The 14,035-nt window shown below is 30.8% G+C and overlaps 1 protein-coding gene across 2 annotated transcripts in view; it reads left to right on the top strand.

Annotated features, from left to right (window-relative positions):
• The window catches only part of LOC115885877 (sestrin homolog), a 396,046-nt gene that overhangs the window by 381,407 nt on the left and 604 nt on the right, over positions 1-14,035 (top strand). For both annotated transcript variants that reach the window (XM_030904911.1, XM_030904913.1), the window contains exons 9-10: positions 47-231; positions 9,830-10,124. In XM_030904911.1, the coding sequence (XP_030760771.1) occupies positions 47-231; positions 9,830-10,124 (480 nt within the window). The remainder of the gene's footprint in view (positions 1-46; positions 232-9,829; positions 10,125-14,035) is intronic.

Consider the following 14,035-nt stretch of genomic DNA (forward strand, 5'->3'; position numbering starts at 1 on the left):
TCTTAAGTTTATGATTATTTTTCATATATTTTATTTCTTCTGTTAGGTACAATCGGCAGAACTGAACGTTGTAGGTGCAGCACCTGCAGAAACGCCGGCAGACATCAGTTACTTCATTGACGACCCCACCTTTCAGTACCAGGACTTCGCAAAACGGGGAGAATCGGATATTCACACGTTTAGAGTGCAGGATTATTCTTGGGACGATCATGGTTATTCGACTGTTAACAGGTACTTAGAGTTTTTCTTATGTTACTTTAAAAAAATCTAAAATGGATAGGTCAGGTGATCGAGGAAGCCCATGCAATTGGTCCACCTCTTTCTATCCATGGGTTTGCATAATTATGATAATGGGTTTGATAATAATTTTTAACATTTCTTTCGTTATGGAAGGGGGGTGTCATAATGAAAGTCATGTTGGAATCTCTCTATTGATGCGCGAGTATCTAAATTTAAATTTTCTAACATGTCTTGAAACCCGTTCTCTAAAAAACGTAAGTAACGTTCACCTGTCAACGTATCCTCGAAACTGTATGGCCATGAAAAGTTGAACCAACAATCCTACACGCTTTTCTTCATTTGAAAAATTCATATTTACAATTTTTGTTTATTTTAATTTACAAAGTTTCGATGTAACAGTTTCACATTTCTGAGAACAACGACAGTTGAATTTGTTTCCATGGCTAAGTGAAATTGTTTAAAAATGGTAAGAATTGGCTATAATTCAGTAATTTTTCGAAAAAAAAACATATTATAGCTTATATAGCTGAAAAGCTTAAAAATGGCGCCTACTATGGTTTCTATTTAAAAATTGTATGTTTGTGTCATATGTCAAAAATGACAGGCTTTAGAAAAAAACGGAGGACACAGTCTTATTAAGGATGTGATTATCTTCAACTTTTATCTGAAAACTTTTTGTCTGAAATAGATTATAATGGAATTGGGGATAATTTTTAAAACAGCTGAAATTTGTTTTTTTTTCGAAATTAAGTCATGAACTTTTTGATTTGATTGAAAAATGACGCATAATTATGGGCTCACAAAACTACAATTCTTTTCCCATTTAACCGACCCTCTATCTCCAGTACTTATACCCAGATACCCATAGAGAACATCGTATAAAACTCGCCCTGCATAATGTCAATCATCTAAACGAGAAAAACATAAAAATGAAAACTGTGATTTTTCTATATTTATCTACAATTTATGTTTTAAACTTTAAAGCAGAAGAAAGATTATTTACAATTTCAAGCCTTATGACCCACTCACTGTTGTTTATTACATATTTTTTATATACTTTATAAGTCAGATTTTATGATTATTTATTGAGAGGCAAATAGACTTGACTTAAAATAACGCATTATTGTTTAAGTGCTACTACTTTGAAATCAGTACATTCAAAAATAAGATGTTAAGATAAAGGATCTCTTAGAAACTCGCAATTTTCCAAATGTACTAGTTATAATATACAATGTGTTTGACAATTCAAACAGTATGCAATGTGTAACACCTATACCGGGTGTTGCATCGTCGAGCGGGACATAGGAAATCCCATGTAAATTTTAATGGGGTCAATTATTGACTTCCCTAATTATTTTAGAGAATAATTCTATTTAGGTTTATTGAAGAGCACTAAAACCCACATTCAAAAGAATAACTTTAGATATTTTTGATTAGCCCGTTTACGAGTTATCGCAGATTTCTTTTTAAATATTTCTCCTTTCTTATGGCCCTGTATTTACTTATGAGCACCAGTCAAGGTAAAAGATAACTTTCAAATGAAGTTGTCGTTTCAGAAATTTATCTATTTAGTGCTTTATTATTATTATTAAAAACTCATATCTACATCGAAAATATTAGCCATGAATTACACTACCGAAGAAAAAAACCAAAGGTACCCTAATAAATAACTGCAGATGTGAAGCAAGGCAGGAACAAAGAGAAGATGCAAGAAATGATACCGACTTGGAAGTTTTATTGTGCGTGGAAGAGAACGATGGAAAGAGCAGCACAAGGAAACTTGAGGATGAAATAGGAACAGATCACACTACAGCGTTTCGAATTTTGAAACGACATAAATACTATTCCTTCAAATATGAAAAGCACCAGAGCTACGAGATGGGGACGAAATACGGCGGCAGGCGTTTTGTTTTGATATGATGGAAAGAGCAAACACGGATAGGGAATTTTTAAAAAACATATGTTTCACTGACGAATGCACGTTTACCTTAAATAATGAACCCAATATTCAAAATTATCGATATTGGAACAAAGAAAACCAACACAGGCTTGTCGAAACAAGGACACAATATCCACAGAAAGTAAATGTTTGGGCAGGAATATTCGGACACAATATTATCGGGCCATTATTTCTTACGCGAAATTTAAATGCAGAATATTATTTGGAACTACTCGAAAATCATATTTTACCTGCTTTACATGATGCCTCTAGGGAAAATCAGGAAGTTTGGTACCAAATGGATGGCTGCCCGGCACATAGTACCCTGGCTGTTCAGGAATATTTAGACAATAGTTTTAACGGAAACATTATTGGCCTAAATCATACAGTAAATTGGCCAGCAAGGTCTCCTGATATTTCGCCAAATGATTTCTTTCTCTGGGGCCATTTAAAAAACAGGATATACAAGGATAAAAAATACCCAAATCTAGACGAGTTAAAAAACGCTATTTCTGCCGAATGCAATAGAATTTCAGTTTACCAACTAGCGTATGTAAGAATGTAAGAAGAGAATTTTATGATCGCCTGGGTTATTGTCTAGCAGTCGATGGAGGAATATTTGAACATCTTCTTAAATCCTAAAGTTCTAACAATTTAATAGTATCTAAATTAATAAGGTATTGAATATTCTAATAATACTATAATTAACCTTGTAATTGATTACTTTATTTTACTTTAATTCATATTAATTTGTTTTTATAAATACATCTTTAATATTTCCGATGTAGGAATGAGTTTTCAATACTAATAAAGCACTAAATAGGTAAATTTCTGAAATGACAACTTCATTTGACAGTTATCTCTTACCTTGACTGGTGCTCATAAGTAAATACAGGGCCATAAGAAAGGAGAAATATTTAAAAAGAAATCGGCGATAACTCGTAAACGAGCAAATCAAAAATATCAAAAGTTATTCTTTTGAATGTGAGTCTTAGTGCTCTTCAATAAATCTAAATAGAATTATTCTCTAAAATAATTAGGGAAGCCAATAATTGACCCCATTAAAATTTATATGGGATTTCCTATGTCCCGTCCGACGATGCAACACCCGGTATATAAAATGAGTATGATACAAAAAAAAATAAATAAAAACTTAACAAATGCATAAGAATAAGAAACATAGAACAATGACTCTCTATATTAAGCTAGTATTCACTTTTGTTGAACGCAAGCTCCGTATACAATAGGGTGGAGCGACCATATAGGTGAGAATTTTTTTGTTTTCGAAAATTAAGTTTCCTGACCGGACAATAGCTATGATATGAAAAAATAAGGCGTCACGTATTTTTGTTTTTTTTTTTAGTTTCCCCCTCCACCGCCACAGTCAACTTAAAAATTTCAGATTTTTTTTTGTTGAAAATGATCTCTCCTGAGTATGAGAAAGCTTTATTATGGAAAAAGTAGTATTTTTTGTATATAAACTTTTTTCTACGACTCCCCCCTCCACCAACACAGCCAATTTTAAAAAAATCGGATTGTTTTAAAATGATAATGCTTGAGTGTCCAATAACTTTCTACTCAAAAAGGTATGTATTTTGAATGCACTATTTTTTTGTGATTATCTCCATGAGGCAAAGTAATAAAAGATGAATTTTTAAGAAAATATTTGTATTAAAGAAAAACTAATTGAAAAATAAGACAAAACAAAATAAAATAATAACATAAGCTTAAAGAACAATTATTTGGTTTTAAAATTCTTTTTTGATTCAAATTTAGGCATCAATGTTCTTGAATTTAGTTTGCTTCTTATGACTCCATCCCTCCTTTCGTAGCCGCAAACCGTAACGGATGCTTCAGTTACCACCTTTACTGCCCGTTCTACTGCTTGGGTATGATAAGAGTAATTTCTGATGTGCTAAAGATGAATCTTCTGGGTTTTCTATCACTTCTTTTATTAGTTCTACGGTCAGCTTTCTAGTTACAGAGGGTTCATTATAACGCAAACTTTGTCATTCAATTAAATCATAGTAGTCGTCAGCGTCAAATTTTAAACCGGATTATTAAAAAATCGAGAATTCTTCTCAGAATCTTCTGAGAATTCTTCTCAGAATGGTACCAAATTCTGATCAGGATTTGACGTAGCTACGTATAGGCGCAAAATTCTGTTTACTGTAGTCAACCAGCGAGAGTGCACTAATTTTCCAGAACCACGTTTTGACAGCCCTTCAGAGCAATTTCCACTTCTTATTGAAACACACATGTCATATAAATATCTTTGTTCTGTGCTTAATTCCATATTCGGTAACACAAAGTCTGTTTTGGAAAATTTTACAATGGCCAGTTTTTTACAGCTACTTAAAAGTAGGACCTCTAAATGCCCTGGGACCAGATGTTTCACCGTCAAGATGTAATAAAAGATGTCGCAACGGAAGCTCGTTAGCATGCAACATGCAAACAAACCATTGAAGAGGACGATCCAGTTTTCTTTCTAATCTGGTTATTATTCCGTTCTCATTTCCGACTTTCGTATTAGTTCCATCACAACCGATGACCTACAGATCGTCCAGTGCAATAGAATGTCTTCAAAAATTGAATCATAGCTTCTAATATACTTGAAAAAGATCCAGAAGTATATGTGACCAATATATTTTGATTTGGTTCTTCTACCAACACAACACGTTCTTCTGCTATTCCCCTTTTTCTGTTATCTGTAAAAGTGGGCGTCTTGTCTTTTCGCCCATAAAAGTCGGTCCTAAAGGTCATTATATTTTATAGGTAATGGCACAAACTATTTTGAAATAAAAAGTATACTATTTTACGGGCAAAAACGCAATAAGTTTTAAAGTGAAAGAAAAAAGTATTATTTATTTATTTATTTTTACACTACCTGAGCTTGCAAAATACTGGTCTTACTAAAACAAACATTTTTTGTAAATTATTTTTCTTCGTTAATATTTATTTTTCACCACCACAGCGCGAAAATGTGAAAAATAAAAGTGAAGGGGTTGGGGCGGTGGAAGGGGGTGTCGAAAAATTTCCGTTTTAATTTTTAAATGATTATTTTAAAGTTCTCCGTACTTTACAGAGTCAGGCGTACTGAATATATAAAATTCATTTTTTCGCTCCACCCTAGTATACAATGAATAAATAACCAAGAAGTGATCGCGCCACTAACTAGGAATAAAACTGATTCGGTTAAAATCGGGCAAAATAACCGAAATTATATATGCTTAACGTTCGAAAATAACGTCAATAACATTGACGCTTTAAAAGCAGAAAATCCCATTTGTGATGCTAAAACTTACTTATATGTGTAATATCTTCCGTTTTCAATTTATTTTTGAATAAAATTAAAAAAATATATATAATTATGTTTGTTACAATAAGTGTTTGTTTTTTTGTAGCAACACTACTTGGAAATATACATTGTTTTAAGATAGTTTGTTTTATCTTAATACTATTTTTGGATTTATTGCTCTTAAACTACTAGTACTTTACAAAAGATAATCATGCCATTTTAAGTTATCAACAATATGAGGGGGCCCACACACAGTAGTTATAAAACGCTACTAAAATAAGTGCATTTTATCATGAGATAAGAAAGTGTATTTATTTCTAATTTTATGTGATCTTTCAGATTTTAAAAACTAAATCACCAATATATTTTAGGAGTAGCAGCTTTAATATTATAATTAAAATTAATCTGCAAGAGTTTTGAACAGTTGTGCTGTAAAGAGCTCTTTTCTATGAAATTAATAGCATTTCTAATCAGATATAATAATTAATTATTTTGAAATTTTGTAACGCGGTTTTTGGCTATCTTTTGCCGATATAAAGTTAACAACTAGATAATTATTTAAAAAAAAACAATATCATAGGTAATTTACTTTTTTTAAACAATGTGAAATTCGGCAGTTTAAGAAAAGAACTTTGTTTTTTTTTTCAGTGTAAGTCTCACAATTTTAATGATTATATTGTTGATGATGAAAATAATCTCACTAAAATATCTTCATGATTTTTAACTTTCAGAATTCGGAATTTACAGTATGCTATACAGGGTGGTCCGAACTGTATTCCGGAAACTTCGGCAGCATATTCTGCAGATAAAAATAAGTAAAAAAGTTCGTATAAATGTATGTCGTAAAATACTTAGTTTCGGAGATACAGGGTATAGAAGTTTCATTTTTATTTCAATTTTTTCTAAATAATTTCTGAAGTAACGTCAATATCTGGATGAAAATTGATGTCTGGGGGTCTTGTGATACGAGAAATTTGATTTTGATGTCAAAATAACTCCTATTTGTAGGGGGCGCCACCTACACGCGTTTTGACTGTTTTGAAGAGTAATAACTTTTCGTCCGTACCTGTATAAAACTACTGACTAAAAAAATATTCATTTCCAGGTCTTTTTATATAAAAAATGTCTCTTGGTAAAAATCGCTCCGCGCAACCATTCTCAAGATATTTAAAATGGGAATAGTTAATACCATGTTATTATTGACAAAAAATAAACACACGTTGAATAAAGTTATTTGACTGGAATAATAATTTTTTATTTTTTTAAATTAATCATAAATTTTTCTGCTAAAAAATTATGATTATACAGTTTCTGTTGAACTTTTGGCACAAAAAGATTTCAAATTTAAGATTTCAGTCTAATAACTATTTAGCCAACATGTTTAATTTGTTAATGATGACATGTATGGATTATTTCAATTTCAAATATCTGGAGAACCATTACTCGTAGCCAAGCCAAACCATTTACTTGTAGCCTTTTTACCAAGAGACCTTTATTATGTAGAAAAAGTTGTAAATGTATATTTTTTTACTCAATAGTTTTATACAGGTGTGGACGAAAAGTTATTACTCTTCAAACCAGTTAAAGCATATGTAGGTACTGCCCTCTACAAGTAGGAGTCATATTGATCTGAAAATCAAATTTCTCATGTCAAAAAACTCCCAGACACCAATTTTCATCCAAATATTGACGTTACTTCTTAAATTATTTGGAAATAATCGAAATAAAAATGAAACTTCTACACCCTGTATCTCCGAAACTAAGCATTTTAGGACATACATTTACACGAACTTTTTTACTTATTGTGCAGAATATGCTGCCGAAGTTTCCGTAATGCAGTTGGACCACCCTGTATATTTCAAGAATCTATTTCCGGTTATTCCAGAAGTAGACATTAAATGGAACTCAATTTATGTAAAATATTCTATATCCAAGCTTAACCGTTTTTGGAAGTTTTCAATTTTATATCAAAAATAATATGCACATGCAAATAGTATATTTTTAGTTAGTTGAAAATTTTTAAATTTTTTTAAAAAAGGCTAATTTCACTTAAGAAAGTGCAATAAAATATTTTCATAATCTATTTTGAAATGTTAGACAATGTTTTGGTCGGGTACTTTCTTAATTGTTTTCCATAATTTGTCTGGATATGAAATACGTTGGTTTAACTACTGTTACATTAGCACTAACTACACACTTTGTTTGACAACAAATTACGTATAAAAATAGTTTTAGTCAGTTTAACAAATTTTTGATAAGGCTAGTTTCACTTAAGAAAGCGAAATAAAATATTTTCTTAATCTATTTCGAAATTTTACACAATGTTTTGGTCAGGTACTTTTTTAATTGTTTTTCATAATTTGTCTAGTTATTAAACACGTTTACTTGACTACTGCTACATATTACCACTAACTACACACTTTGACACAAAAAAATTAGTATAAAAATAATTTTAGCCAATTTTACAAATTTTTGATAAGGCTAGTTTCACTTAAGAAAGTGAAATAAAACATTTTCTTAATTTCTTTCGAAATTTCACACAATGTTTTAGTCAGGTACTTTCCAGATTGTTTTTCATAATTTGTCTGAATCTGAAGCACGTTTGCTTAACTACAACTACATTGTCACTAACACACACCCTGACAACAAATTCCTGATAAAATAAGATTTAGTCAGTTTAACAGCTTTTTAGTGTTGTTACTCTGACTTAAGAAGTGAAATAAAAATATTTTCTAAATCCATTTCGAAATTTCACACATTGTTTTGGTCAGGCACTTTCCTAATTGTTTTTCATAATTTGTCTGGAACTGAAACACATTTGTTCAACTACAATTAGACTGTCACTAGCACACACCCTGACAACAAATTCCTGATAAAATAAGATTTAGTCAGTTTAACAGCTTTTTAATGTTGTCACTCTGGCTCAAGAAGAGAAATAAAAATATTTTCTAAATCCATTTCGAAATTTCACACAATGTTTTGGTCAGGTACTTTCATAATTGTTTTTCATAATTTGTCTGGATCTGAATCACGTTTAGTTAACTACAACTACACTATTACCAACACACACCCTGACAACAAATTCCAGATAAAAGATTTAGTCAGTTTAACAGCTTTTTAATATCGTCAGTCTGACTCAAGAAGTGAAATAAAATATTTTCTAAATCAATTTCGAAATGCCACACAATGTTTTGGTCAGGTACTTTCCTAATTGTCTGGATATGAATCACGGTTGGTTCACTACAACTACACTGTCACTAACACACACACACCCTGACAACAAATTCCAGATAAAATAAGATTTAGTCAGTTTAACAGCTTTTTAATGTTGTCACTCTGGCTCAAGAAGTGAAATAAAAATATTTTCTAAATCCATTTCGAAATTTCACACAATGTTTTTGGTCGGGTACTTTCCTAATTGTTTTTCATAATTTATCTGGATCTGAATCACGTTTAGTTAACTACAACTACACTGTTACCAACACACACCCTGACAACAAATTCCAGATAAAAGATTTAGTGAGTTTAACAGCTTTTTAATATCGTCAGTCTGACTCAAGAAGTGAAATAAAATATTTTCTAAATTTCGAAATGTCACACAATGTTTTGGTCAGGTACTTTCCTAATTGTTTTTCATAATTGTCTGGATATGAATCACGGTTGGTTCACTACAACTACACTGTCACTAACACACCCTGACAACAAATTCCAGATAAAATAAGATTTAGTCAGTTTAACAGCTTTTTAATATTGTCAGTCAGTGAAATAAAATATTTTCTTAATTCAATTAGAAATTTCACACAATGTTTTGGTCAGGCACTTTCCTAATTGTTTTTCATAATTTGTCTGGATCTAAAATACGTTTATTCAACTACAACTAGACTGTCACTAGTACACACCCTGACAACGAATTCCAGATAAAATAAGATTTAGTCAGTTTAACAGCTTTTTAATATCGTCAGTCTAACTCAAGAAGTGAAATAAAATATTTTCTAAATACATTTCGAAATTTCACACAATGTTTTGGTCAGGTGCTTTCCTAATTGTTTTTCATAATTTGTCTGCAACACGTTTGTTCAACTACAACTAGACTGTCACTAGCACACACCCTGACAACAAGTTCCAGATAAAATAAGATTCAGTCAGTTTAACCGTTATTTAGTGAGTCAAGAAGTTAATGTTCACACAATGTCAGGTACTTTCCTAATTGTTTTTCATAATTTGTCTGTATACGAAACACGTTTGCTAAACTACAATTACACTGTCGCTAATACACAATCTGACAACAAATTCCAGATAATATAATTTTAGTTATTTTAAAAATAAAACATTTTCAATTTTCTTTCTTCTAGACTGTACAATGACGTAGGAACCTTACTCGACGGCAAATTCAGGACCGCTTACCATCTCACTTACTACACCATGGGCGGCAGGACCGACGTGGACACGTCCAGGTTCCGACGGGCCATCTGGAACTATATTCAGGCGCTGCTGGGCATACGTCACGACGACTACGACTACGGAGAGATCAACGCCCTGGTGGAAAGATCGCTGAAGACGTTCATCAAGAGCGCCTGTTGTTATCCGGAACGGGTGACCAAGAAGGAATACGATCGCGTTATGAGGGAGTTCGAGCATAGTGAAAAGGTAGGTTATTGTCATTTTTATGTTACAAACGAAATTTAGAACTTAGAGTCTTAGAGTTAGAGTCTTATTGCTTTGGCTTTTGTATCTTACAAATGGATCTGAAGCAGCGAAAGGACTGTTGGCAAAGAAAACATCGTTGTTGTCAGGTTTAACCATACAGAAGCAAAACTACTCGATATTACCTATAAATTTAATATACAGGATTGTTCACCACATACGACACGGAATATTGTAGCTAAACAATTAGCTTTTTGCAAATTGTAAGTTTCGGGTTCGTTGAAGGTCTATTAGAGTATTTCAAATAAATAAAAAATATCACAGTTGTATTTTTTTAAATGGAACACCCTGTATATTATTACATTTTTAGTTTCTACGATTAAAATAAATGTAAATTTGATTAATGTTTACTGCATTTTAATCTTACCGTTTTTGAAATATTTAGGTTTTTGTCAAAATACAATAATATTTTTAATGCTTCACTTCTCTAGACGTATTCAAGTTTTTAAAACCAAATATCGTACTGAGTATTTCTATTTACTAAATTTTGTGTTGCAATAATAAAAATTATACTACCTTATACAGAGTGTCTAAAAATTTATTTTAAATAATTACTTAGCTTTAAACGGCAATAACTTCATCTCATTTATCAATATACCCATATTACCCATGGAGTATTGACATTTTAGATTATTTTTAAAGATGTAACAAATTTTTAAAGAGTAATGATACTAATATTGTCGATATAGTTCGTTTATTTCATTAAAAAATAAAAAAAGGACCAATTAATATGATTCCAGTATTCAAACTACATTAATTGACCGTTTACGTTGATTAATAATAATTGTTCTATAAACTAAAAAACTGAATTTTACAATAATTTGTTAACTAACACAATTAAGTATGTAATTAATTAATATTTGGGCGGAAATAATGGTGGTATATTTAATTAATGGTATACTCTTTTATAAAGATTTAAATAGTTTTCTTTTTGTATACAAATGGGGTAGTAATGTTATCGTTTTTAGCACCTGTAACTACATTTTGTACATTTGTTGCTTTAAAAACAATGGGTATATTGATAAATGAGGTCTAAATTATAAGAAAATGCATTTTCCACGAAAACTTGAAGGGATAAAAAGTGGTATAACGCAATAGATAATTAAATTGTGCATCTGATTTGATTCTCCTAAAATATACAGGGTGTTCCGTTTAAATTCAACAAATTATTGCCGTTTAAAGCTCGAAATTATTTAAAATAAATTTTTAAACATTCTCTATGAATAAACTTCAGTAACTATTTAGTATTAAAAAAAATATACCCTTGGAGAAATGAAGCCTTAAATATTTACTGCTATTTCACAAAATTGAAAATATTTCAAAAACGGTAAGGTTTAGGTGTGATAAACCTTAATCAAATTTACCTTTATTTTAATCATAGGAACTAAAAATGTTGTAATATACAGGGTGTTTAATCTAAAAAATACAACTTTGAAATTTTTTATTTATTTGGGACACTCTGTATCTTGTAAAAATATTTTTAAATTGTAGCTCTAATAGTCCTTCAACGAACCCAAAACTTACAATTTGTAAAAATCTAATCGTTTAGCTACAATACTCCGTGTCGTATGTGGTGAACAACCTTGTATATTGTGATATTACCATAGACTTAAAATAAAATATAGACTACACTATTTACATCTCAACGCGGACAAACAACCTTTTTTGTACACATGTTTACTTCTGGGTACAGTCGACCGAGCCTTCCTCATCCAGCCTATGTTGTCACGTCTTTAATATTATCAATATTTTTTTTCTTGTTATACACATATATATTGAGATATTAATACTACAGTTTAATAAAGTAGGTTTAATATTCCAGAGATGTATTAAATAGTCCTTATACTACTAAATTATAAGTCGGATACTGTTTAAAAAGGATAAGTTCTTTACAATATGACAACACCGATTAGAGGCGAGGGAGCCTATTCATTCATTTATTACCTTGTAGTACGTGTCGCACGTGTGCGGTAAAGCTTTGTTGCCGCTATCTCCCCGGCTGTATTAACGCATTTTCTTAGCTTGTAGTGCTTAAGTGTTTATTTTATTGACTTTTTCTGTTCAAGAACTATAAAATATGGTTCGCCAGTGCCAAATTTGCAAGAAATTTGACTTAAATAATCCATTTAAGTCTTGAAACGACTTTTGACCGGTAGGCAACTCTCAATTTACCCATTGGGAGTCAGTGGCGTTGTTGTAGAAAGGCGCTTATTTAGATAATATTTTAGTAAAATGTAAAATCTGAATTTTTTCTCTTACATTACATTATTTACTTACTTACATTGTAACAAAATCATAATTATAACCCTGTTAATAATTAATAATGTTTTTATTAAAAATATATTCCGGTTTATTCTAAAATTATCTTCAGAATCTAAAATAACATACAAGAATTTTAAAATGATATTACATTATGAAACAATATTTTTTAATATACCGGGTCGTCTCAAAAGTGGCTCACCCCTATAACTTTTTTTATTTTTCAGATAAAAAAACAGATTTGTATGTTAGTAGGTATATGACATAAATTAGGATTTATTGACGTATTCAATTGTTTTGGTCTCTTCCTGTTTCACCGAAATGGTTACATCTTTTGATTTTTAAAGGCACCCTCGGTATATTGCTACTTTATTCGATAAAAAATGACACTCTGAATAGAATGACATATCATATGTCAACTTTGACATTGTCGCTTAAAAACATATCCTATTTTAAATTTCAATCCAGTTTTTTTCAATCCATTAAGTTTTAATCAAGGAGCCTTGGAAAAATAGTTTTGATCGTCTAATAAGTTTCGTGTCTTGTCTAGGCCGGTTAAAAGATGTACATATCGTATTTTTAATCATACATATGTCAATTTTTTCAAATGGAACAAGGGTGACTCATTAGCATATTTGGAAAAAGCATTTTTTTATGAATATATTGATACCACACACTTGGTATTTCGAGTCAAATTGTCGTTATGAACCGCGTGTTACAATTACAATTAAACCGTATGCGAAAATGTCAAAAGTTGACATATGGTATGTCATTCTATTCAGAGTGTCATTTTCTATCGAATAAAGTAGAAATATACCGAGGGTGCCGTTTAAAAATTAAAAGTTATAGTCATTTCCGGTGAAACGGGAAGTGACCAAAAACAATTGAATGCGTCAATCAATCCTAATTTATTTCATATACTAACATACTAAATCTTGTTTTTTTATTTGAAAATATAAAAAAATTATGGGGATGAGCCACTTTTGAGACGCACCCGGTATAATAAAGACAGTACCGAGTTAAATAAATGTAGTTTTTATTTTATCCACTTCCTATCACCTTCCTTGCTTTAATGGAACAGATATTATGTTTTCTCTAATTTACATAATAAGACATCACTTAACCAGAAAAAAAATTACAACAATCATATTTTTTTTTTCTCTCCCTGTCGCCGATTCTATTATATCTGTGGAATAGATCCTGTTTTGATTAATATTAGGGGTTGTAAATGTTTGACTAAAATTAATAATTTATTATTAATTTCAAAAATTACCTAATTTCGATTATAACATTTTTTCTATAACGTGTATTTTATTTGGACTCTAAATCGTTTTTCTAAACTTTTATTTAAAAACCTGTCCTAAATCTTAATAAAATATAAAAAGTTTAAATACGATATATTTTTAATTTAATTATAGCTTCATTAAAATAAAAAATTACCCGGCTATGATACGGAGAGTTCAGGTGTACTTGAGAAACGAAAGACAGTGTTGTGTTTCTCGGCAGAGTCGTCAGGGAACGACCGTTACGACAGAGACAACCTATCTATCGCTCGTGTCGCACTCGTTATAACCTAAAACAATAACACAACAATA

This window comes from Sitophilus oryzae, unplaced genomic scaffold (genome assembly GCF_002938485.1).
Source record: "Sitophilus oryzae breed Bouriz unplaced genomic scaffold, Soryzae_2.0 scaffold_465_pilon_pilon, whole genome shotgun sequence".
NCBI classification, from domain to species: Eukaryota; Metazoa; Arthropoda; class Insecta; order Coleoptera; family Curculionidae; genus Sitophilus; species Sitophilus oryzae.